Genomic DNA, 25,265 nt, shown 5'->3' with positions numbered 1-25,265 from the left:
AAACTAAAGTACTTCGAAATTAGAAGGACGAAAAACTTTTACAAATAGCTCTTCCAATCTTGTTACGCAGTTTAACCATCTTGCCGAACAGATTTTATTATATATATTAGTTAGTTATTTATTTTGAGAAGAAGTTGCATTACGAACAATCTGAATAAGATTTATTTGAATTTATAAAGCCACAATAAAAACGGTTCATCTTTTTGTGCAGAGTTACAATAACATGATCAAACATATCGACAAACATACATCCTACATTTACCTTAGTATATCTTTTGTATAAAACAATAATATTTTGAAACCACTTACCTTTTTTATCCTTAATCTCTCGTCGTGTTGACTCACTGATCTTGGCATATTTATTGAAAAAAAAATTCTTCTGAGGCTGTTATTACAAGAAGTTAACTTTCAGTAAAAAAATCTATAATCCAAGTACATAATAACGTAGTAATAAAGTATAATATGTTTTTTTTTTCATTGGCATAGTAGGTAATTGCACTTCTATCCGCCAACATCCACAAACGTCATTTCGCGTATGAAATGCTTACAGGCTCCGGCGTAGATTCCAGCAGCAACATATTTCACCACATAAATCATAACTTTATTTCCTCTCGCTCAGTGGATGCCGGCGAGGCGCGAGGTGTCTTTGAAACGGCATTAAGAGTTCCCCGCTACACCACAACAAAGGAGTACGAAATTAAATTAGGTACAGATGGAACAGCGAGACGTAGATATTTCGAAATTGTTAACAAAGTAGAATATCCGTTTTAATAAAATCTACTACAACTGAATTAACTTATCCTTTATTAACTTGCCCGCACGGTTAATTGTGTTTTACGAGCGAGATAACGCACCTTTAATGGGGTTAAATGAATATAATAGGGCGGTAGCGCTTCCTCATTAAAGACGTTTTTGCAGTCCTTTCTACAATTAGCGTACGCGCCCTAAACAAAAGGAGTGAATTTACCGTTAGGTTACTCGGCTTAAGTTATTTAAGTGCTAGAGGAACGGACGTTATTCACGTGCGAGACGCGGAGAATGCAGCTTCCTACGACGATTTATCATTAATCTTTAATTAAACTTTAGTGACTGTTCACGGCGCCTCGTACAGCTCACTTGCCAAATATATTACATAAAATGTTTATTATTTCATTCTCATGGATGTGGTGTTTATTATTATATATAAGTTTATATGTATTAGATATATATGAGTATAATACGTCTGTTTATCTCTAAAATAAAAGGTATCGATATTCCATGGCATAAAATAATTTAAGCAAATATTTGTGCTTTCATTCTGTTGAATTTACTATGTATGGAAAACAAATATCACAAACAGAAGCAAGAATCAGAAGCAAGATGGCTCAAGTAGTTCGTCAACCGAACACAGCTCTCACGTAGTAAAGCGATAAAGCATGTCAGATGACTATTAAAGATGTTCATTTAATTAACTGCTATTTACAAATTAATGTTCTTTAAATTAACATTCTTCAATATTATGGCAATTCATACCAATACAAGTACAATAAATCAAATCACCGTGTCATGGGATAGTATAATATATTTTATTTATGAGTGTAATTTATATTTCCATCATATAGATATGTACAATTATATTAATAATCAACAATTTTCTCTTTACAACAATTTCATAAATATCTACATAGAAAAAGATTCTGGCTACTGGAAAGTAAACTAATAAGCTTTTGAAGCAAGCAACAAATTTCTTGATAATTTATTTTCTTCTAGTACGTAGGTACTTACGAAACATAATAATATTTGGTTTTTTAATTTATAATATACATAATATATTACAAAAATCTTTACGGCGCTTTAACATTTGAGCTTCAAACTGAAACTTGCATAGGGTTTGAAACACAAGTGCTTTGTTTCGATAAATAATCTAATATACAGATTTGAACACAATCTACTTCTAAATTCTATCACAACACCATGTATGTATACATTCCTTAGCATACCGAAGAAATTGCGATAATTCAGCCAATGTATTCGTAATTGCGACTCCAAAGGCACTAGTTATTAATTATATGTACCTATTCTGATACGTTTGTTGTCGTTGTATAATGAATTTTATTCAAAGTTTACACTACTAAATCACTTAGACTGTCGGGAATTCGTTTTGTATTCTCTGTGATGGGTTAACTGCCTTTGCTAATCGCAAGCCTGCAACAGTGAGCAATCGTGAATCGTAAACTGAAACTACAGGCTTTAAACAATCGAAATCAGAGTCACGTTTCGCTCACCGCATCTAAAATGATTTAGTAATCAGTAAATTAAGAATAACATAAATTTTATTTTCTTTAAAGTAGAAGGAGATTTTAAATTTCAATAATGTTGTAAGCTTGATGTGCTTGGGGGATGATTTCAAAGAAAATTCGGAATGTCTTCGCTATCATACATTCAAAAAAGCCTTCTACTTACGTAAACCATCTCACACCTAAAGCTGTCTATACAATATACATTATATATTTAATATTTTTTATACACTGTCTATCCACATATTTGCTAATAATTTGATGTAAGAAGATATTTTTTATAAAATATTTGTCTATTACTCATACAAATTGTAAGCGTAATAGTTTGGCCCAAACTCTTAGCTCTAGATTTGAATAGCCCCTAAATTTACCTTGTTCTTTCGTTCTTTGTTAAAAATAACGCAACTATAAAGTAATTCATATCTAATTTATGTTTTAAGCCGTTGTAGATCTTTAATAAATAATCTTTGAACCAAAACATATTTGCATTGTATTACTCTTGTTTTGAGGAGGTACTCTTACTTTTGAGGACAATGATCTTTTAATAAAATTAACCAATTAGGTACTGATTATTTATACAATGGTGCCACTTTCATGTTTAATAATAATGGAACTTAATACGCATTACAACAACGAAGAAGAAAATAATAATGCACAAATAGGCACATTGATTCAAACACCCAAAATAATATGATTCTTGCTTCTCGAAGTCTTCTTACATCAATCACAAAATCAGAGCATCATCGGCATATAAGACTCTCTTCTCTCGCAGCGCAAACCCCATGAGGTGGAGCTAGGAAGAGTTTCCCGTTCGCACACGCGCACAGCTGGTAGATATTCTGATGGTGTGGGTCGTGGGAGTGGGACGCTGACGGTGGTAGTGGTAACGCAGATTTAAGCTTTGGCATGTATATACTTGGCGCGTCTAGTCTTATCTGAAAAGAATGTTTTTGTTACACAATGATTTACGATGTATCTAATAGAATAATTCTCAAAAAATAAGCATGGCATTGAGATATGAGTGAAGTGCTTCCAGTCCTACTTCACTGTATAGTTTGAGTCAAATGTTAAAAGCATTTGTACCTTCATGTACCTGATAATTTCCTAAGTGACGCTACAAAGGCAGATTAGCTGTTAAATATAATATATCCTCAAATTAGTTCAAAAATTTTGCATTACTTAGTATTTTGTAAAAATATTGTACAATATCAGATACAGATATCAAACGGCAATCTCGAATTGAACTGTATATCATTTTTATTGCGAACGAAAAGAAACAACTGTTACAATAATGTATGTTTGATAGTATACGTGTCGGGTCCCCGACTCAGCACTGACCCGTACTAGGTGAAACTACATTATGCGAGGCTATGCGATGTATCATTTTATAAAGAGTTATAGCCGTTGTGTTTTTTACGCTAGAATCATTATAAGTGGTTATTGTACTAATTATTGATCTATGTTGTTATGTTTTTGTTATATAAAGAAAATGACCTGAAGTATAATTCATGGCTTTTACACATCCACCCTCGATTGTGATATCCGTCATCACTAATCGTCCATATTGATTTTCCTTTTACTATCCTTTATCAAAAACAAACAGAATCTGTATAAAGAGAAAAACAGAAGATATGGATAAACTGGAGCATCATACTTTGTCAATTGCTGACCTATTCGTATGTGAATTTATGTAGATGGACGTGTGTTATATTTGTGATTTAATCATGAAAATAAACAGATATTATTATACAGGGTTAAAGTTGCTCACCGATCCAGCAACAGACCGCAGGCGGAACGTGGTGAGGCAGCTAGCACTAATGTCGCCGGCGCGCGACTCCAGAGCAATGTTCTGAGCTGCGTGCATCTCTAGCGAACGCGTGGGGGACTCTAGCCTGTGTTACATGGGATATAAATGTTTAAGCGATTAATTTGAACTACAATAACAATATAGAAAATGAAAAACATGTATTAAAAGTGCTTGTTAATCGTGCTCTGGTATTTTACCAACTTAGAAAATCAGGAGGTTCTATTTTCCACTGTATTTATATTATGTGCTTTAAAAGTGAAAATTGTCATTTTATATCTCTAATTTACATATCTTTCCGTCAAAAATAAAACTTAATTCTTATTTCATGTTTACATAGAACCATGCTGAAATCTATACTTATACTAATATTATAAAGCTGCGAAGAGTTTGTTTGTATGTTTGAACGCGCTAATCTCAGGAACTACTGGTCAGATTTGGAAAATTTTTTCGGTGTTATATAGCCCATTTATCGAGGAAGGTTATAGGCTAAATATCATCACTCTAAGACCAACAGGAGCGGAGCAACGCGGGTGAAACCGCGCGGCACAGCTAGTAACTCAATAAGCATGGCATTGCTCTTTTGTGCAGTAATAGAGCACAGGTATGTATGACACGCATAATTTTAATTTATTCAGTCGTTAAATATTGGTAAAATTTGAGATATTTCGGTATTCATTATAGCTAATGTATTAATTTCATTGACGTAAAATAATTATTCAGCTGAACAATTCACAGAAACACGAATTTAAATTCTAAACATAGATTAACGTAATGTTCGCTATTTTACCAGTATTTGGGATATTCATGAAATTATGTTTATATATTACAGAATAAATATTTAATATCGAATTGTATTTTGTGTCATCCTGACCTTGTTCCGTGGTCAGGATGACACAAAATAAAATATAGAAAGGAATTCCTGATTTGTATAAAAATACGTGTCACCGTGGTTCTGACCTACAGAACGAAACTTGTAGTACTCACATCAATTGCTTAGACGGTGGTGCCTTAACGAGCGGAGTTTGTACGGCGGTGTTGAAGGAGGCGCCGGCGGGGCTGGCCACGAGCAAGTTATCAGCGCCCACCGTCACCGCGTCGTGGCCCGCGCCGAGGAGCAAGGCCCCGCGAGCGTCACGTACTTCTAACCGCCCTACATTCACTTCTAAGCGATCGTGACCTGCCGAAACCGAAATGGCTATAGTTCAAGTCTGATATGGCTATAGTTGTTGATTTATATTGCCATTTGCTATGTCAAAAAATCAAGCATTCATCCCTATCAAGGATCATTAATTTCATTCATCATTCATATTACGGTAAGTTTAAAATTTCCTTAAAACTTACTTAAAAACAATCTACTCTGAACAATGCCATGAGCATCACGGGTAGAAACTGTAAAATTTCTCGAAGATTCGATGGAAATCGGATGGCCGCGTCGCGACTTCACGCTTGACGCAAACAACGAGTCTAACACTAGCGCTTGTCCGAGTAACTGGAGACCACCTGGCACTATTCGGAGCTGACCCATTCCTTCCTGTTATAAATAATGGAAAAAGTCATGTAAAGTTATCATGAATAAGTCATGAATAAATTTATTTACGTTTTGACTTGCTAAATAGTAGATTTATCGCCTTAAACAAATCTCACCAAGAACAGTTAAGGTTTTATTCCTAGATACAAAAAAAATATATAAATTTAAGAATACTTACTGAATTAAAATCTAAAACTTTCAAAACCCAAAGCGTCAATGCGAGATTTATAATCATCATAAACATGAGTGCCATGACAAGAATGTAAAGACATTTCTTCCGCCAGCCGTAAATGCCAACTTTGAATTGGCTATTATAACTGTTCCTGATCGAGTCCGCCTTTGTGTCCCGAGCCGCATTGTTGTTGAGGATTGGCTCCGGAGTGATCTTGTCGGCATAAGGAATCCTGAAAGGAAAATATTGCTTGTAAAACGATGTGACATTTCATTGCCCTCGGCTGCCCGGAAATACTGCGATTTAAATTATCACCTCCACTTAGAACGAACAATCTCTGTTGTTTTTCAAACAGAGAATTTAAAAAATGTTTTATTATTTTTTATATTGACATTTTAATTAGCCCAGCAAATTACTTACGTCATAAAAGCTACAATATTCTCAATTTAGATTACAAAATAATAACCCCCTTTCATTTTGTTATCTAAGCTTCTCAAATCATAAAATAAAATGGAGGAACTTACATATTTTGAAAAGCGTAAAAAACCGAATACTGCACAGCAATTTCAAAGTAACTAATAAAATATTTCAAGCACGCTGAAAACATATTGTATTAGACACAATATTTTGGAATACAACGTTTACGACGAGCGCTCTTTGAAACACATCTCTCTTGCATAAATCATAACTTTATTTCCTTTAGCTCAACAGATCGTAGCGTATTCCGCTTTATTTTGTATACAAATGTCTCAACTCTCACTAGACAAATAAAATATGAGTGAAAAAATACAAATAAATCGAATAGAAGAATTTATGTTATGTTTTTATATAAAAAGTAAATGTGTTCGCATACCGCCACGCATAATTATCTAGTGACATTCGGATTACAGGTTGATAAAAGAAAAATAATGCTCAATTCATTCAGGATAATGAAGCTTTCTACTACAACTTTCTACTCTAAAAAACATACGTTTTACAAATAAACTTACAATGGTAACATAAAACAACATTCACGCAATCAAATCAATTAAAACGTTAGTGTACATGTAGATTTATAGCGATGATGCCACAGACTGGTACCTACGTCGTGTAAAATAAACATACTCTTAAAACTGGTTAGATATTGCATTCTCGGATTATAAACTGCAACACATTTGCATAGCTAAACTCTGCAATACAGAACTGTTGCGTTAAACACGAATAAAAATTGTAGTTTTATTCTACTAAGCCGTGAGCGGCATCAGTTGGGCCATGTGCCTAATATACATGAGTCACGCGATGTAGTTAGATTTAAAACAGCGATCGGTACAAAGCGTTTACCGTGCAATTTATTTAAACCTCAAATTGTCAACGAAATATTGCACATTTGGTCATTATGTAATATCCTCTAAACCAGAATTTGTACAAAAATATTACTGTATCATATTGAATTAAAGTATTTCAATGCACTATTCACACAACCCTTTTCACTTTTGACTAGTTTGCAATTGCTTCGACTACCTCTGTTTATTATGTTTTTATAAAACTACCCTCTGTTATGACAAACTCCTATTGCCAGTTGGCACTATCCTATCACTATAAAATGTTCATTTCTTATGAAACAAAAACCTAAAAATTAAAATAAAATATTTTGTTTTTCATTTCAATAACTTAGCGGTCATAAAAATCAGTTTCCCTCTACAATTGATACTTTCTTAAATTCGATTATAAGCATAACATTACACAATTATTATATTATAAGTAACCTATTGTTTTGAACCCACTCATTTTGAAACTGACCCCATATATATTTTATGTCTGTATACACGAGAAATAGCAGCATAAAACGGCTTTTAAACTTCAAAAACCAATAAAATGCACTTTCATATTCATGGATTGACTTTATACTCATGTTAATTCGGAATTTTAACGATGCTTTTTATAAAATATTGGACACGTCTGACGAAAAAACTATTCAATGCATTTGGTACATATAGGCATAGATAGCCTTGTAAATCTATGGCAACGTTCTCATGTGAGATATTATTACGCAAATATTTTGTGCTGAGATCTCTTCTTCTTCTTCTTCTTTGTTTATGGCCTTCCCAATTCCATAGAGGACGGATTCTGCCAATGTCAAGTGTCATGTGCACAGATCAAAATTGATCGTTTATTTCAATTACTACGGTATATGCTGAGATCTCAGTAAAATAGTAGTAATAGTTCTGAAATGTCATAAGTAAATTCAAAATTAGTGAGTTCGTCAATAATATTTTTTTTTTTTTTTAATTTTGTTTGAAAAAAAAAAATTTTACCAGCACAATGCCAGTTAATTAACAAACATAAAATTTATCTAAGAAATTTATCTAAGAGCTGAGCTGAGCTCATAACTGTAGAAATATAATCTTAAACAACATTAAACAACATAAACTTGACTTTTTGAACAATATCCAAGAGCGTTATTTCAAGACGTAAAGTAATATTTAAAAAGACATTTGTAGTGAACTGGATAGCGTCAGCAAGAGCTATAAATTTACAAGGATTGGGGAGCGACAGGAGCATTGTACAGTGAAAAATTCTAGCACGCGTTCTCACCGCAACATGCAAGGATATTGTCCACCTTGCCCACTATTCAACCTGACAACAACGTTCGTACACAGATGACAATCATTTACAAATTGTTGCCATACAAAAAATTTAAATACCCACAGTGTAATAATTGCATTTGAACCAAATAGAATAAATTGAAAGAAAGTAAATTGATGAATTATTTTATTAATAAATACAGCAGTTTCATTCGTTTGTTTACATTATTATGAGTTCACCCTCCATTGATAACATTATTTTCACGATGTAATTAAAAATAAATATAACCATCAAAACTGGTTAAGGCTACGGAAATCATCTAAGTCAATCTATAATTGGATGTAAAATAATAATCGTATTAAACAAGTTTGATAAAAATTGAAAGAAAAACGTTCAGGAAAGGCACTTGAGCCCGCTGTACTCTGTTTATCTCCCGGGCCAGGCTCGCAACACGTTTGGGGGTTTTACGTGGCATTAGAAATCAATTACAAGAATATCTCCGCGCCGCCCACACATCTTGGTCTTTATATTTTTATAAATATATTGCTGGACAAAATATGGACAGTAAATTGATTTCCGATCACCTCAGTTTGTATGCAAATATTCTCCTTTTTATATGTTTGGAGGTTAATAAATTAATTTAAACAGATTTATAATAAAAATTAAAGCTTTTTTTTAATTTAGGTTTATTTTTAATTTAACCTTAACATAAGAAGCTATATATATAGTATAGTCAGGAAATGTAAATTGTTGTTGAATTTTTATAGATATCATAAATTTTTAATTTGAGTATAACGTACTTTACTGTATTTTTTATGTCGAACAATTATTCATATAAGTATTATAAATTTAAAGTTCCTCCATTATTATAAATGAGTCGATTTTTAACTAATATTTACATAACGCTATTGTAAATAATACCTACCTTAGTTTCCATCCAGATAAATCACGTATAAAAAAAGATGTAATTGAATATTTATGAAATAAAATAATTTCAAAATGGAAAGTTATCTTTATAAGCTAATCCCTATAGTTAAAATAACACATAAATTAAGTTGGTTTACTTTTCTCACCTAACACATAGGTATGTACTTAACAAAAAAATCCTGCCAAGCGAAGTTGTACATCAACAATATAACGTATTGAGTACCTACAATGTATATAATTGAGATAAAAGGTATAAATGGGGTGAATCTAATAAATTTTCTGCGCGGAAGCGTAAACGATGTACGTATTCAGGCACGTAGCATCGTCTCGTAGTCCGTAGTCCGTAGCTCGTAGCTCGTAGCAAGGAGGGCGCGTGCCGCAAATGAGGCATATTAATCATCTCCATCAGGCCAACTCGACTTCTGAGCTTCCCCCGCTTCTAGATACGCCTTAATAGGACAAGCGATTCCTTTTACCGAAATGATATTTTGTCGGATTTATTTTCCCCGCTACAATATTATTGCATTGCATATTTTATATCACTACAATCATTTACAACCGCTCTCACATAAGCAAAATAAAATTGTAAAAATATTTCGATCTATTCATAGTTTACAACGCTCCTCTCCAACACGCTTCTGACCCATTACAGCCCGTGACATTATATCCATTTGTGTAACATTTTTACGCTATGTACTTGCACAGCGTGAAATTACAGGCGTTTTATATGAAAAGTGAGGTAGAATAGTTGAGTAGGGAGTGTGCTAATTGAGCGTTTCACCGCGCCGCGTCGCATCGCACCGCACATCATACCTCACCGCTGGAATGTTGCGGCAGATGCACATTCGTTAGCAATATTCCGCTAACGAACCAAACTAATAGCCATTAACTTCAACAACGTAGCACTTTGCGCTATACACCGTGTATGCGAGTGCCATTATATGATTGCTGATTTGTTTACCGCTCATGAACAACACTCCAAACGTGGTACAAAAGGGTTTGAAACTTTTTGTATGGACGCTGGCATATCGACCCGCCGCCATTTTGATTTTTTTTCAAAATCGCGGCGCACGATTAAAGTGGTATGTATGGATAGAGGACACATAGACGAACAAAAAATATCTCATAACATAGTACCCTAAAGCGTCACATTACCGAGATATTTGGAGGTAAATATTCACTTATGAGTACAACGACAAACACTAAAAATTGACTTATTACGTGTCTTTATGCATAATATTATCTCCAAATAATCACTCCCAGGTAGACTATTATTATTAAAAGAAGAAAGTAGGTATTCATTACATTACTTACATAAAAAAATATATGTAAGTAATATATCTAGTTACAAAGCGTGTTTTTATGTAATGAATGTACCTACTTTCTTCCAATAAACTGTTAATAATAATAATCTACCTGGAAGTGATTATTTGGAAATAATATTATGCATATAGACACGTAATAAGTCAATTTTTAGTGTTTGTCGTTGTACTCATAAGTGAATATTTACCTCCAAATATCTCGGTAATGTGACGCTTTAGGGTACTATGTTATGAGACATTTTTTGTTCGTCTATGTGTCCTCTATCCATACATACCACTTTAATCGTGCGCCGCGATTTTGAAAAAAAATCAAAATGGCGGCGGGTTGATATGCCAGAAAGTTTCAATGCCCTTAATATTCGATCCAATGATCCGGGGTATTGAGTGCGATGTTTGAAATGAAGCGCGCGTTATATCCTTTTTGGTCCGGGAGCCAGCAGCAGATATTATGACCAAGTTCCTCTCAAACGGTAATTAGTAAAATGCATCAAAGTATAGTATTATGAAGCCTCGTGAACGTCAGCTGGAGCTCGGTTGGGGGGAAGAGCGGTTGTAGCCTCCCGTATCAGCTGACGGTTTTTCCACCAAGATACAGCCAGCTGACATATATATTTATCCACAGTTACATATAAGCTATCATCAGGTAAATTTTTGTTTGAGAGGAAATAACGGAAAATAAATTTTTCTTTAAATTTAACTTTCATGTTCGAGACACCAGCTGACGTATAATACACCATGTTGTAACCAGCTGACTATTTTTTTTCGTTGAGATATTGGGTTAGCTACAATTTGACAAATTTTTAGCTGAGAGGAAATGAATGAATGAATGTATTTTTTTTCCTATGTGCGAGGGAGGCTACAACCGCTCACCCCCGCAACCGAGCGCCAGCTGACGTTCACGAGGCTTTATAATACTATACTCTCATGCGTCTGACGAATTATCTCTTGAGAGGAAATAGTTAACCAAATTTGCACCTGGCTCCCTAACCATTTTGCAAATGTTAGCGTTTTCAAATATTATCTGTTCTCAATTAGTTTTATGAGTTTTATATCCGTATTTTCAAGAAATACATTATTTTGCAAGTTGTGCATAACAATTGTCTAGGTCGATCATAAATCAAGTGCAATTTCATTCGTGACGAGGGACCATCGCCGCAGTAACGGATATTTAAATCAATGTACCGAACCCAATTCTCTTAGCGACCTCCATTTTGTGTTTAGCATTATTCAAACACTATATGCAGTTTCAAATTCAAACGATTGCGTTCATATTTGACTATTATAATACGTTTGTTTATTATTATAACTTCAGTGAAGAAAAGAAAAAGGATTTTTTATAACATTGTCATATTTTATTAACTTTTAAACTGTTACTCAGTGTTCTAACGACAATATAGATTAATGAAAAATATTTAGATTAAGGTGAATGTAATCAGTGAGTAAAAAGATACATAATTATGTGTCTACGTGTTGAGAACATAGGCGCTGCGAATTGGCTGAAAATCCACTATTAGATTAGTGTTTATGGTTGCGCACAATGCCTAAAGTTACTCTATCGCATGAGAACGGATCTTGAACTTTATGAGCCTGTAATATGTGGTATTCCGTTAAAACTGACATATTCTTAAACCCATGGACGTATAAAAAAAGACGGACGGTATATCGCCTAAATATTGAGTGAAGCCTAGTAATGGCGGCGAAACATCCATGCGTGTGTGCCATGTTGCCATGGCAACAGCTGTGTTGATGACAATGGCGGCTGTATTTTTTTCTATAAATTTTGCCGTAATAATTTTGTCATTAAAACATAAAAGAAATAACTTGCTTCCCTGTGGAATGTAATCCCTTGTGTTTTGTTATTTAAAATTGTACTGTTGCGACACCATTTAACCACGCAAGACGGCATTTTAAATATTTTTTGTGAAACAGTGACGCAGTTAATCAGTCGGTAGTTCACGACGTAATGGCGGCCGACTAGCTTACTATGGTGAGAGTGTGTGCGTGTTTATTGTCTTTACACGATCGCTAGCTTACTATGGTGGCTTCATGTTGTTTGTTCGTAATACGGCGTCCGTCTTTTTTTATACGTCCATGCTTAAACCTTATACTTTTTTATAAACATAAACACAAATATTAATTTAAAAAGTTCCTAAGCTAACATAACATATTAATTACATTTTATTTTTAGCATTACCTTAAAAAAAAAGTCCATATAAGAGAACCTTCTAACTTTAAATTGTGGGAGTTAGTCGGAAAAGAAACAAGTTTATCTCGTTATGTACTTATTTGCGTAACATTTCTCGCCGACTTTAAGTCGGTTGCTAGCAAATTGCATTTGGATTAAGGCCACAGTTTACATTTGAAATTTTATGTCTGGTAATTATCATAACCCTTTTGCTTCCTTGCTGATTGCAAAAGAATAGGTTGTGTTTATATAAGAATAAAATTAATTGCGTTTTTTTATTTCTATAAAGTTTTATATCCTTAAAATCAGATCAGCTGTTTAAAGAAATATACGAGATAAACCAAATGTAAAATATTAAAAAAAAAATGAGGGTACTTCATGAAACAACATACGTTCGGATCGTCTTTTATTAATTGTTTAATAATAACACGTTAGTTTTAAAGGAATATGGTTCTCGATAGAATACTTTTTTAATAAGTTTTAAAATTTTACAATTTCGAGATTAATACTTAAAATCAACAGTAGCTTGGAAGCAGAATATTAGAAGTGCAAATAATAATCGTTCGTTAAAAAATAATATTTTTTTACTTTTTAAGAGTATCCATTGTGAAATGTGTTGAGTTGGGACACAACAAGTGTGTTCTATGCATCGGTTTAGAATGTATTTCCTTAATTTTAATGTAGGTATGTATATCTTTACCACCGGCCACCAACTCCATTGTTAAATATAAAATAAGTGCAGACGATAGCAGGAAACGTTTTATTTTATCCTATTTTAGCCTGAAAATATACAAACACTAATCACCAAACAAGAATTTCAGGTCTTATCCTCATAAAAATACCGTACACAGCCTACGAGCACAACCTTCTATCACAGGCTTTGCCGCTATACCGATTGTTTATTGGCATAATAAAATAAGAGCCAAACGAGTTCACGAACGCAAGGGACGTGTAGTATTTCAATTAAGTTTCTCATAACATGTGTATGACACGAAGCGTACCTGTATAGAGAGATATGGTGCAGCGAATAGGCACAGGGCGTCATGTTCGGGTTAATACCTCGCCTGAGAGACATGTTAGGCCGGCTCAGCGAAACGTCAAAGGCAAATTGAAAATTAATTTATGCTTGCAAAATTTCATAAAGCTCTCACAAATTGTAAATCACTCAGGTGAAACTTCAAATCCCAAGCACACAGGGAAGGCGTGACCGATTACATGTGTAACAAGTAGCCTGATACAGTTAACACAATGTTATATTAAACTTATAGCAAACTCTCACAGCCACGATGAAGCCTGAAATGTGATGAAACTATGAGAATAGAAGTTTTAATTTTATGACAGTTTATTTTGACGTTATAAAGAGCAGAAGAGAGAACTCTATAAGGTAATTTAAGTAACAAACTTAAATAATTCAATTCTAACTCTTGTTACAACATTTTAACTTCTATGTATAATTTTCCCTTCTGACGTTTTGATAATTGTGTCATTATAAAGATCTACTCTATGGAGACAGAAGTTCACATATTATAACAAGTTGCACATAGAAATAGACGCGATCACAAGCGGTTAGAGGCAATGGAGCTGAACGCACTCGCGGGAGGACTCCAGAAAGAGTCGTAAATACTCCACTCACTTATAAATTAGGATCATAAAGCAGTTGCCGAAGTTTGTTAGCGTCCCGACGACCATAAAACAATGCTTACGTCTCCGAGGGATATGCTTGTCTACCCCTTTCTCGATCTTTCAATTTGCTGGAATTGTTATAATGTGACTTTATTTATACTCCTACTGTGACACATTTGCTCTGCACATTTTGTATGTTTGTACTGATATTGCTTTTTAGAAATTAATCCGAATCGTTCTTATGTTTTATATTATTGAAAATTATTTATTTACGAAAAACAATTAATAAAGAAACCTATATATGTATAACCTATTTAAAAATATAAAAATAAAAGATAATAAACACGTTTATTACATGATACTATAATAGCTTCCTTATACTGTGTTACAATGTTCTATTAAACATAATAATATTATATTCTACAAGAAATAAATATGCATAAAAACAAATAAAATCTTGATTTTGTTTTATTTACACCAAATTTTAGGAGCATCAGTAATAAAGGGTCAATAATGAAATTCGAATTTAATTTAACAGCCACTGACATTTATAAAAGGCCAGAACATAATTGCATTACGAATTAATGAGACGTGTTTAAACTTCTCTCGGTATTCCATTGATTAACGCCTGATAAATTTAAATTGCTAGTTTTTTAAAAGGTAATTTTACATTCTCTTTATAAATATATTCGTATTGTATAGATAAAGACATTCGTTTGTAATGTGCAATTAATAAGTTCAAGATTGTCGTTGAAGCGCATAATAACTACGATGGTAGAAATTGAGACAATTGGGCGAAAAACGTTTAAGTAATGTAAATGAGACTACATCGTGACTTTAAAACCTTTAAGGCTATAATATAGTCATCGTTAAACATAATTAGTGCCCAAATAAATTTGAGTTAAAATTTCTACACAAAAATTCTAAAAGAGCTGAAAGCGGCAACAAATAGGAAATCAATGACACTTCATCACTTGCGTCGCACATGTGTGAGTTAAAGTGATCGTGGCGAGATCGTGAAATCGTATGGAAGTAATGCGGAGGCGAGTTGCAGACACTTTACTTACAGCACTTGAAGTTTGTTCAAAAGTTGCCCCGGCCGACTCATAAAGTCAGCAACGACAACTTAACTCACTTTTGCTCGTCTAGCTCAGCGCGGCTATGCACTGATTTTGAATGTACAACTTTATTATTTTCTTAGCTAACACTCTATTTGTAATGCTGATAGATATTTAATGTTATTTTTATTTGAAACTTAAAAAACGCCGCATACACGCAGTAATAACTATTTTAATGTGTATTTGTGGTAATGTAAAATTGTTTCACTCTTAAAAAATAATACTTGTATATTTAACTCAAAACTGATGGACAATAATAAAAATAACAAAAGCACAGGACCAAATCTTTAAACTTCGGGTCTGTAAAATATAAAATTTATTTCTATTTATTTAAAATCCCGATTATTTAGAGAGCAGCAGACAAACACTCAAATAAATTTTCTGAATCTTGCAATATTACAAATTCCAGCTAAGGCATAAGATTTTCTCTTTAAAATCTCAGCCTGTATTATATTTAATGTATCCTACAGGACATACATCAACACCGCCTTACTAGAATCTCAGATCACAGAGGAAGGTGCGTGTAAATTATTCAGCCGGTACGAGGTTGCTCCCGCGAGCTTCGGATGGAATACTAACATCTGATCTGATTGCGCACGATAAATCTGCTTCAATCACTACTTTTATTCGGAAAACATTCTTTTAGAGATAATCGGCTTTAATTTTGACTGTGGGTTTTGTAGTAAATACTCCAAGTTAGACGTAGGCTTGTGAAGTATTGTTTTTGTTTATAACGTCTTCTCACTGAAGACGGTAGTTCGCTACAATGGCATACTGATTATGTTACGTTTTTAATTCATTGTTCATAGTTCACACGTTACGTCAATATGATGCAAAATAAAAATATCACCTATGGGTTACATCCTGTTATCCTCAACGCTATCAAAAATTCTGACTAATGTAATAAATTAGTCACTAGTCTCATTTTATGATAAAAAATTGTGATATCTGTACTACCTGAATTTTGACGATGTTTTACCATTCATCCGAATAATCGCTATATATTTTGCGTACCTATGTGTTAATTTGTTTACATAATGTTATTAGTAAAAGAATGCTTTTTTATAATAATAACGTTATAATACATGTATGTATTAACTGTGTTCTTTCCTTATTAAGCATAATAAACAAAAAAGATCAACAAAAATCACATCCAACCATAAAGGCTTAATGATAACACAAAACAATAAACAATTGCTGTTATTACCCTCGGTTGGAATAGAGTCGAAATATACTGAACAATACTACGTTTGTTTCATACATAACAGAGGAAAAACGGCTAACAAAAATAAGGTGAATTATTATCTCGCTACGAACTGAAACGAATGTCCACATCGCACAACTATATTCAGATCAGTTTGGTTGGACATATCGCGGAAAACTATTACCATCCGTAGTAACTAAATCAACTGAATCTGTAGCTTAGCGTAGATATTTTAGGTACTGCAGGTCTTCAGGACATCTGCAGTACAGCTCTTTCTCTTAGGATTTTCATAAATTATGCATTTTGAAACATTTAAAATACTGTTTAGAGATACGCCGAAAAGCTGACAAAGTTTTAAATCTCAAATTTTCAGTCTCAACTCCGTTAGTGCTCATGACGTATTATTATATGAAAACTCAAATAAAAAAAGTGAAGAAAAGTAATGGTTAATCATTTTATTATAGTTTCGCGTTGCGGATGAACAAACAAGCCACAGTTGTGAGTAGGTACGTGACATGCAGTATAAATTGCGGGCACGGTAGGTCCGAAATCAACTAGCACTGTCAACTGAATCGAATAATTTTATACCTCATCGACAGTTCACTCATTAATTATTTGAAGGAAACATGAATCCTGGGCAGAATGGATGGTTGGGCAATGGTCATGTGAGCTTTACAAATCGTGTTATTCAGGATACGATAGTATCTAGTAAGTGCATAGTTACAAAATTTTTGAGAACCTATATAAATTATGTACTGGTGTTAAAATCACGTAGCCAAGTCGGAAGTTTAAATTACTATTTGATCCACATGAAATAATTGATATTATCAATCAAATAAACACAACCTCGACACTTTTTTTAAATGACCAATTGAATTCTGATACTACGTATTTAGAATAACGTGCGAACAAATTTAACCAAATAAATCAATGCATTTAGTTTTCAAATAATCAAATTAACCACCATTGCAATGATTTCAGTGATTCAAAATATTTTAATTGACAAACAGGGCCGGAAAATAGCGCTTAAATTCTGCTGACATTTGCTGAACTGCGCTGCAATGAATAAATATCACATCAGAACAACAACGAAATTCTCTCCCTCGTTCTATTTTCTACCATAGACACGCGTCGCTATTCAATTACTATCGGACTAACGCCTAATGATAACAATACACAAACTCAATTAACTTTAATAAAATTAGAATGTATAAATAATTTTTTACTTTTAATCGCAATTTTATTATATCAAAAGATAAAAATGTTTTATGCTTCGAATCATAAATTCTTTTGTTATATGAAATTTATCTTCTATTGTACAAAAGGATGTGACGTTATTTGCGTGTCTGTTCATAATTATCACAGAAGGTATCACGTAGCTTGAACAACTTCCATTCAAGGTTTAATAAAGAAAATTGTTAGCTTTACTGAAACTTTATAAAATTGTATTAGTTGAAATTGATCCCTAATGTAGTTCGGCTAACTCTTCGATCATTAACCTATATCTTATAAAATCGATACTCAGTAATATAATTTACAGGTAGTAACAATTTTATTGTTTGTGTAAAAGTGTTGTATGTGAACAAAACATAAAATTTACATATAACTTATTTTGTAGGGTAGGTGAGTCGGCTCGTAAATCTCGCGACAAGGGGATTTCTGTTTGTGAAGTTTCTTTTTTATTTCCACTTTATCTGTAATGCAAAGGCCTGTGAATACTCCGGCGCAACTCGGAAACCCGCTTAACTTCAATAAATCAATTTGTACACTTACCCATACTTATACACTCAGAGCCGAGTTTGGAACGTGTTGAGAGAGTCTGAATGAAAATGTTAAAATTGCTTTTCTACATTAAAGTTGTACATACTATTCGAATGCGACTAATGTTTTGCGCTTCCATACACACTTATGTGTGGTTTAGTAAATTGTCCCGCTCGATTCTCATTAAACATAATATGTTTGATGTTTTAAAAAATTTAAACTTGCATTTAAATATTATATCAAGTCACATGCTTATGATCATGCTCCATTAAGGGTTTTAACTCACCAATAAATAATTCATAATTGGAGAATTAGAAGACAGAAAAGTATTAAATTTGGTTGAATCAAAATACACAAGACGTATGAATAACACCACGACTTACATTTATTTAATAACCCAAAACAAACAGAACTACCCACGTCTTAGTGACGTGTCCATTTTGCATCACAAAGTTAGATGTGACTGTCGTTCTATTTTAAACACGATAACGCCAACTTTCCAGTCTCGAAATGTGAATACCTTGTTGCGAAAATGTGACTAACGGAAACTGTGCAAGTAACTCGGCTGTCCTTCCGTGACACACATTCAACTTTCGCCCGCCTCTCGCACCTCGCCACCCCGCCGTGTGGACCGCGGTACCATTTCTATTCAAATTTGCTTATACACCTCAATTTTTATATTGGAATGTGATAGAATTATTGTTACGGTAAGCGTGTTTGTACTTGCGTAAATTTTATTAACTAAACGCTTATTTATGGAGCTTAAGTATGAATCAGCCTAGGTACGTTGCTACGTGTAATTATTCCTTTACATTATTTTAACTTTTTATCCAATTCTCACAAACGCGATGCAACCAGACTATTTATTACTTTATACTTGTCGTATTTCAGTATTATTTTTTTATTATTTTGCCTTTCTATACATGTTAAATGTATCCGGAACTTAAATATTAACTCCTGTTTATTTGGACACCAATTAAATGTTTGACTGTGTCACATTTTCTTACTATTCGTCTTAACGCTACTATGTAACACATTCGAATATATAATCAATGTGAAAATTTAGTTCTAACTGTTGTTAGAGTTTCATTATGTTTGTGTTTCAAGCTCCAGAATGTAAAGCATACGTGTACCTTTGCTAAGTACTTTTCCATTGAATGTTGCAATTGTATTTAGTTTTACAATGTACAAGAGTAGATTTATTTATGATAATTTACTATAATGTTTCCTCTTTTTACAGTAAGGTTCTACATTACTACTTAAATTTTGTATCTTTGAACAATACTGAACTACTTTCATAACAGGACTGACTGAGCAAAAAAGGGCAGTTATTCCTGACGTATGTTAATGTAGCTGTCACCGCTAGTACGGTGAACGATATGATTTATACTACTGTCACAATAAAACCGTACTAACTACTCGCACTTGTGAAATAGGGACGAAAAACTCTTTTAGATGTTGCCGACGTAATTACGCATCTATCTACTTGTCTGCACGTTTCTGTGTTTGTTTGTTTGTATGAAGCAAAAAAGGTCATAGGTTCAATAATTATACTTAAATTTAGAATATACCGATACGTAGCATATAAATACGAGGATCTTTAAACTGTGCATATTATTTCTATACAATATACCTAAGTACATTTATTCTTGACTTTTTCGGCCCGTGAGTTTGCCTATGTCACAGTATGACAATATTTCCTATATTTTCTAAGTAGGTAATAGAAGGAATTTAAGTAAATAAATATTAAGAAAACTAAGTTCAACATGTCTGCAAGTAGTATGACTTTGGTTATCTCCGTGTTTGAACAGTTTCTATTACTTCGCAATAACAGCAAAAATAATTAATTAATTATATTCGAGTAGGTATCACTTAATTCGTATATTATAAATTTACGCAGACAACACTAAGTTTATTGATAAAAAATAAACATATTTAAATTAATAAAAATTGTGAAGAATAAAGAACTATTTTTACGTGCGGTTGATATTCTTTCTTGTTACTCCAGTGTGATTATTTAATATATCAATATTTATTTTTATGACAGAAAACACTTTCTGTGTATCATAAAAATGTCGTAAATAGATTTATTTCGCTTTCAATTATTTAAAATGACATAAAAGTAACGCATAAAAATTTTTAAACATAAAAATATATTCACGTGACTAATGGAAATAAAGTTATGAAAGAAAATTAAGAGGAGCAAAACAAGAACAGCAGTCTGAAGAGAAACTCGCGGTTAAAATTAATGAAGATTACGAAATTCACGGACATTGAGTTCCACATTTCGGTGAACCTTTAACTTACTTGTTAGGCTAAATTGAGAGAAATAATAGCACTCATTTGTTAAGTTTAAATTCCCCCTTCAAATCTATGGGGCGACGAATAAGAGGCAAGTAATTGATGGCATCGTTGAATAGAACATTTTGTACTCACTTTCGTCCTTTATGATCGGTGTAGACGATGTGATTTCTGGCCGCAGGTGTTTGACGATTGCGGCCTAGCGAGTGCGTGTCCATATCCTAATATTTGGGTGTCTATCGTCGGCACTTATCCATGCGGAAGGAATTAATGTGTGGGTGGTTCGAGCGAACTGTTGGCACGAACACTTTGGAAGTGCCCGTTCGCGTGGAGTTAGTAAGTGCGGCTACAGAATTATGCGCCGGTCAGCCACTCGGGACGGTTAACAACTTCAGATGCTCGGCTTGTTAGAGCTGCTATTCCAACATTGTATGCACTGTTCTGACTTCTTGGCTGCAAAAGTTTCTTCTGTATCTCATTTGTTCGCTGATAGTATTGTATTTACTTCAGTAAGGGGTGATTTTATTAAATATCGAGTGATATATGAAAAAATGAATTGCTCTATATTCGTATACGTGATATAATAATTACCTAATCATAAGTTCTATCTTATCACAATTATAGGCATTGCACATGAAATAATCGAAATGCGATAAACTAATAATCTATGTGATGTAATTTATAAATTATGTTAAACACAGAAGGCATTGTGGTTCTTCAATGTTTTGTAATATATTACTTAGATGATGGAAGTCGCATCAAGCATTATATGTATTATATATTTATGCTCTTTCATCCATATTACATAGAAACATAGTCTATTCTACGATTGAGCCATATATCTGATGTATAGTATATAAAGCTTTCGTAAAATTGTTCATAAGATATTATGTAAAGATATATATTATTTACCGTCTGTCAGTAGGCGGGGCTTAAGATTGAGGCGGGCTTATTTTGATATCGACAAGGAGGTGGAGAAAGATCTTTGTTTATGGATAGCCTCCCTTCATAAAACATCAAAATATTTCGATATAAATACTACCCTTAAATTGAAAAATTAAACGTTAACATGTAGTAAATATTGTATATATATTACTTGAGGATTGCAATTTAATCCAGTTTCCAAGACTCGAATTATGTCCTAAAATATTTTCCAAGTGTTGAAATGTTTCCTCATTTCATAAATTATATTTTGCAAGACAGTGTACAAATGGGTTTAATTAACTGGGGAATGTCGAGGAAATGGCAAATATGCCGAGATCGGCCCGTGCCCGCCTGCCCGCCTGCCCGCCTGCCGCCCGCGCTAAATACGATTTACATTTTACTCCCATTTATTTATTATAGGATAAAGTACCACGAATTCCTTATGATTTAACAATATCTACAGTTCACAACGTTTTGTTTATTTTAATACTTTACACTCATAATCGTAATCTTGTTGGCTTTCACCTAAAATGTTATGGAACAAAGTTTATATCATATTTTACACTATTTAAATCATTGTGCTCTAGTAATATTTCATCTTAAACATATTCCTATTTTTTAATAAAAATCTAAATTTGAAGTTATGATTAGGTACGAATTTTTAAATTTTAATTGCCATGTTATTGAATGTAGAGCTCAGGTAAATTTAATTTAAATTTAAACAGATCAGGTTAAAAAATTGAAATATAAACTTAACTACTTACATAAAAGTAAGATAAGTCACAAAATTTAAAATTAAACTAGGTGACTATCTGCATCAAGTAAAAGGAATTTATCTTTCAAACTTTAAAAACGCATACATTTTGGCAACACTTCCTAAGTTACATAGAAACACAGGCAACAATGTTACGAAATAAGTTGCGCGTGCACGGACTGAAAGAGGCTCGTGTGCTTTAGTTCAGGGCTCGTCGCCGACTAACGTGTATGCTCTGCACTGTTCAGTTATCCTGTAAAATAAATCCCACCCTCCAAACTAAAATGAACTTTATTGAAAAGCAGTTGAGTTTTCTTTCCTGTAAATTTTTCAGACAAAATTTCAAATGATGAAAAGTTTAATCTAGATTTGGAATAACAACTAGAGCCTGCAAATAAATGATAATTCTTCAATAATTTTTTGTACTTTCAGAAATTTCATTAGAAATCATTGATGGACTCTGTGTATTGGAAGTGAAGGTTGAGTTTTCAGGCTGTGTTTGCACGAGGGAGGCGGTCGTAACGCTTAAGGGGTGGTGCGTAAATTACGCGCATGCGTCTATATAACAGCTGAAATTTTCAAAGTACAAACTTTTAGAATGCATAACATTGCTATCAGCTTGTAATACGTCATTGAAATAATTTCCATTGATTAATTTGTTACAATTGTGAACGAAAACTATTTTACCTAGTTTTAATTATCTTTTAAATGATCGAAATGATGTCGAATGAGCTTACTTGGTTTATAAAGTTGAATTTTATGAACTTTCATAAGTTTTCCATACCTCTCAGTTATGTGTTTACTTTTAAAGTTAAGATAGTCTAAGTTTTTGTTGGCAATAAAGCTTTTTTTCTTTCATTCTTTCAATTTAATAAGCAGCGTACTACGCATGTTTATGTACCTAGCTCTAAAATTTTGAACCAGTTCTAAAATGAAAACTTATAAAACAGAAAATAGCAAAAGTGACTTTAAACAACTTGTAAGTGAAGCTATATTTGCGTAGATAGGTACTATAAAGATGAACACGACAAAAACAATACTAATATAATTTCATAATCGTTTAATAAAAACTTGATAAACTGGAAAGACAACGGCAAAGTTGAAGTCAAAGATTTTACAATTAGTAACGAAGTTTGGTCATTGAAATAATTTATATTACATACATTTTTCTACATTGTTTACAGTCGTGCATCGTATAGACAGTTATGATTGCAAAATAAACTTGGAAAGTTTCTCAACACGCTAGCGCAATTAATTGATTTACCTTTCTGCATTATCAATCATTGCTACCTAATAAATTTGAAAGCATTGAAAATGTATTTTTGATCGACAAACGATTCGGCGGCGCGGCGTCGTTCCGCTACGATGTAACTTTCAATATCAGCTTTGTTACCGCTTTGTGCCGCCATTTCTTGTCACTGCATTGAATATATCGGCTGCTTTCCTTTGTGCACGGAATATTGCTCGTCTTTTGTCGAAATGAACGTTACCTCCCCGCGAGTTGTTTCAGTGAAGAATTCCGCGATTGCAAAGTAATATTTCCCCTTAAGAATTTCGATGTGTTTCTTTTATGTTGAAGATGACTTTACTTCGGATTATATTGTGTCGGGAAATGTTATTTCAAATTCTCCATTCAATATCGTTGGCTTTGTCGTCGATGCCTGTCTGTTTTATTATTTTTGCGCTTTTTGTGGATTAATTTATCTAATAGCGGTGCAATTATGGAGTCGGTAAATCCTTTGTCGCGATAATTGCATTGGGGTTGCCGTTTCACGTCTAATAGATTTCAGACCACCAATTAGTCGTGGATTAGCAATGTCGTAACTATTCACCTATACAGTGTAAGACTTGAACTGAGGATGCTTTTATTGTAACTCTAATCTATCTTCATCGAACTTTACGTACCTATTAATATATCTTAAGATAGGAAATATAATTAATGAAGTAAAAAATATATATAAATATTTAAACTGTTGTTTTACATTATTAACTGCAGCTTATAATAACTTGCTGACTTCCTTAAAAACAGATATTGTCAGATAAACGATACTTAGGGATTTTTTTCTTATAAATAATTGTGTTCATCGGTAAATATAGAAAAAAAAATCCCGAGTTTCATTTTACGCGTACCTACATAATAATATGATTCAAACAGTAACATATTTTAAAATGTGATTTATTTATCATTCGTTGTATTTGTACTCGACTGCACCCGAACGGGAAATTTCCGAAACTTTGTCATTGAAAAATAAAATGAATAAATTGCATTGCATTTTTTATTTCCTTATGAGACTTTTAATTTCCAAATGCGTGACTGTTCGTAAAAAAGATTTAGAAATTAAATAGGTACTTTTAAATGATTTAAAAACGATTTATTCGTAATATTTATTATTTATCCAAACGATTACATTACGTTACTCGCGTAAAATCAAACTCCAGAAAATGCTCATTAACAAACATGATAATTACATACAAGTTTAATTAAGGTATCACTAACCCTTATCGCAATGATAACATTCAGTAATCCTCGAACTAACTCTATCAACATAACTTCCGTTTAAGACATAATTATGAATTCTCACTACACGGTAACAACTCGGTAAAGGCCGGTCGTATGCGGTACACGTTACTTCGTTACATTACAATAGGGACAAGGGGACACAACCCGGCGAGAATGTGCAACATTTCCTATTAATTCTACGTTCTAAAATACGATACTTTTTACTGAACAATAGCTCTCGTAAACGAGCTCTTAAATAAATTTTGTTCGTTATTACATTGAACTATATTGTATGAAA

The 25,265-nt window shown here is 33.1% G+C and overlaps 1 protein-coding gene across 1 annotated transcript; it reads right to left on the bottom strand.

Annotated features, from left to right (window-relative positions):
- Positions 1–1,596: 1,596 nt before the first annotated feature.
- LOC149482340 (delta-sarcoglycan-like) lies at positions 1,597–22,700 on the bottom strand. Its single transcript, XM_089704382.1, has 7 exons — positions 22,478–22,700; positions 20,925–21,242; positions 5,790–6,015; positions 5,425–5,614; positions 5,068–5,260; positions 4,045–4,168; positions 1,597–3,211 (listed from the first exon to the last, which is right to left on the bottom strand). Exons 2-7 carry the CDS (start codon positions 21,005–21,007, stop codon positions 3,017–3,019), a joined length of 1,011 nt encoding a protein of 336 aa, XP_089560508.1. The 5' UTR covers positions 21,008–21,242; positions 22,478–22,700; the 3' UTR covers positions 1,597–3,016.
- Positions 22,701–25,265: the final 2,565 nt, after the last annotated feature.

Source organism: Colias philodice, chromosome 15, assembly GCF_061535455.1.
Source record: "Colias philodice isolate Cphi_HAF_F1 chromosome 15, ilColPhil1 Martin Lab GWU primary, whole genome shotgun sequence".
Taxonomy (NCBI): Eukaryota; Metazoa; Arthropoda; class Insecta; order Lepidoptera; family Pieridae; genus Colias; species Colias philodice.
This window is presented reverse-complemented; position numbering and strand designations above follow the sequence as displayed.

Coding starts and splice junctions, on each gene's coding strand:
- LOC149482340 (XM_089704382.1), bottom strand. CDS start 21,007: ATGGACACGCACTCGCTAGGCCGCAATCGTCAAACACCTGCGGCCAGA. Junction 6,016..20,924: donor ACCGATCATAAAGGACGAAA/GTGAGTACAAAA, acceptor TTTTCCTTTCAG/GATTCCTTATGCCGACAAGA. Junction 5,615..5,789: donor AAGTTTTAGATTTTAATTCA/GTAAGTATTCTT, acceptor TATTTATAACAG/GAAGGAATGGGTCAGCTCCG.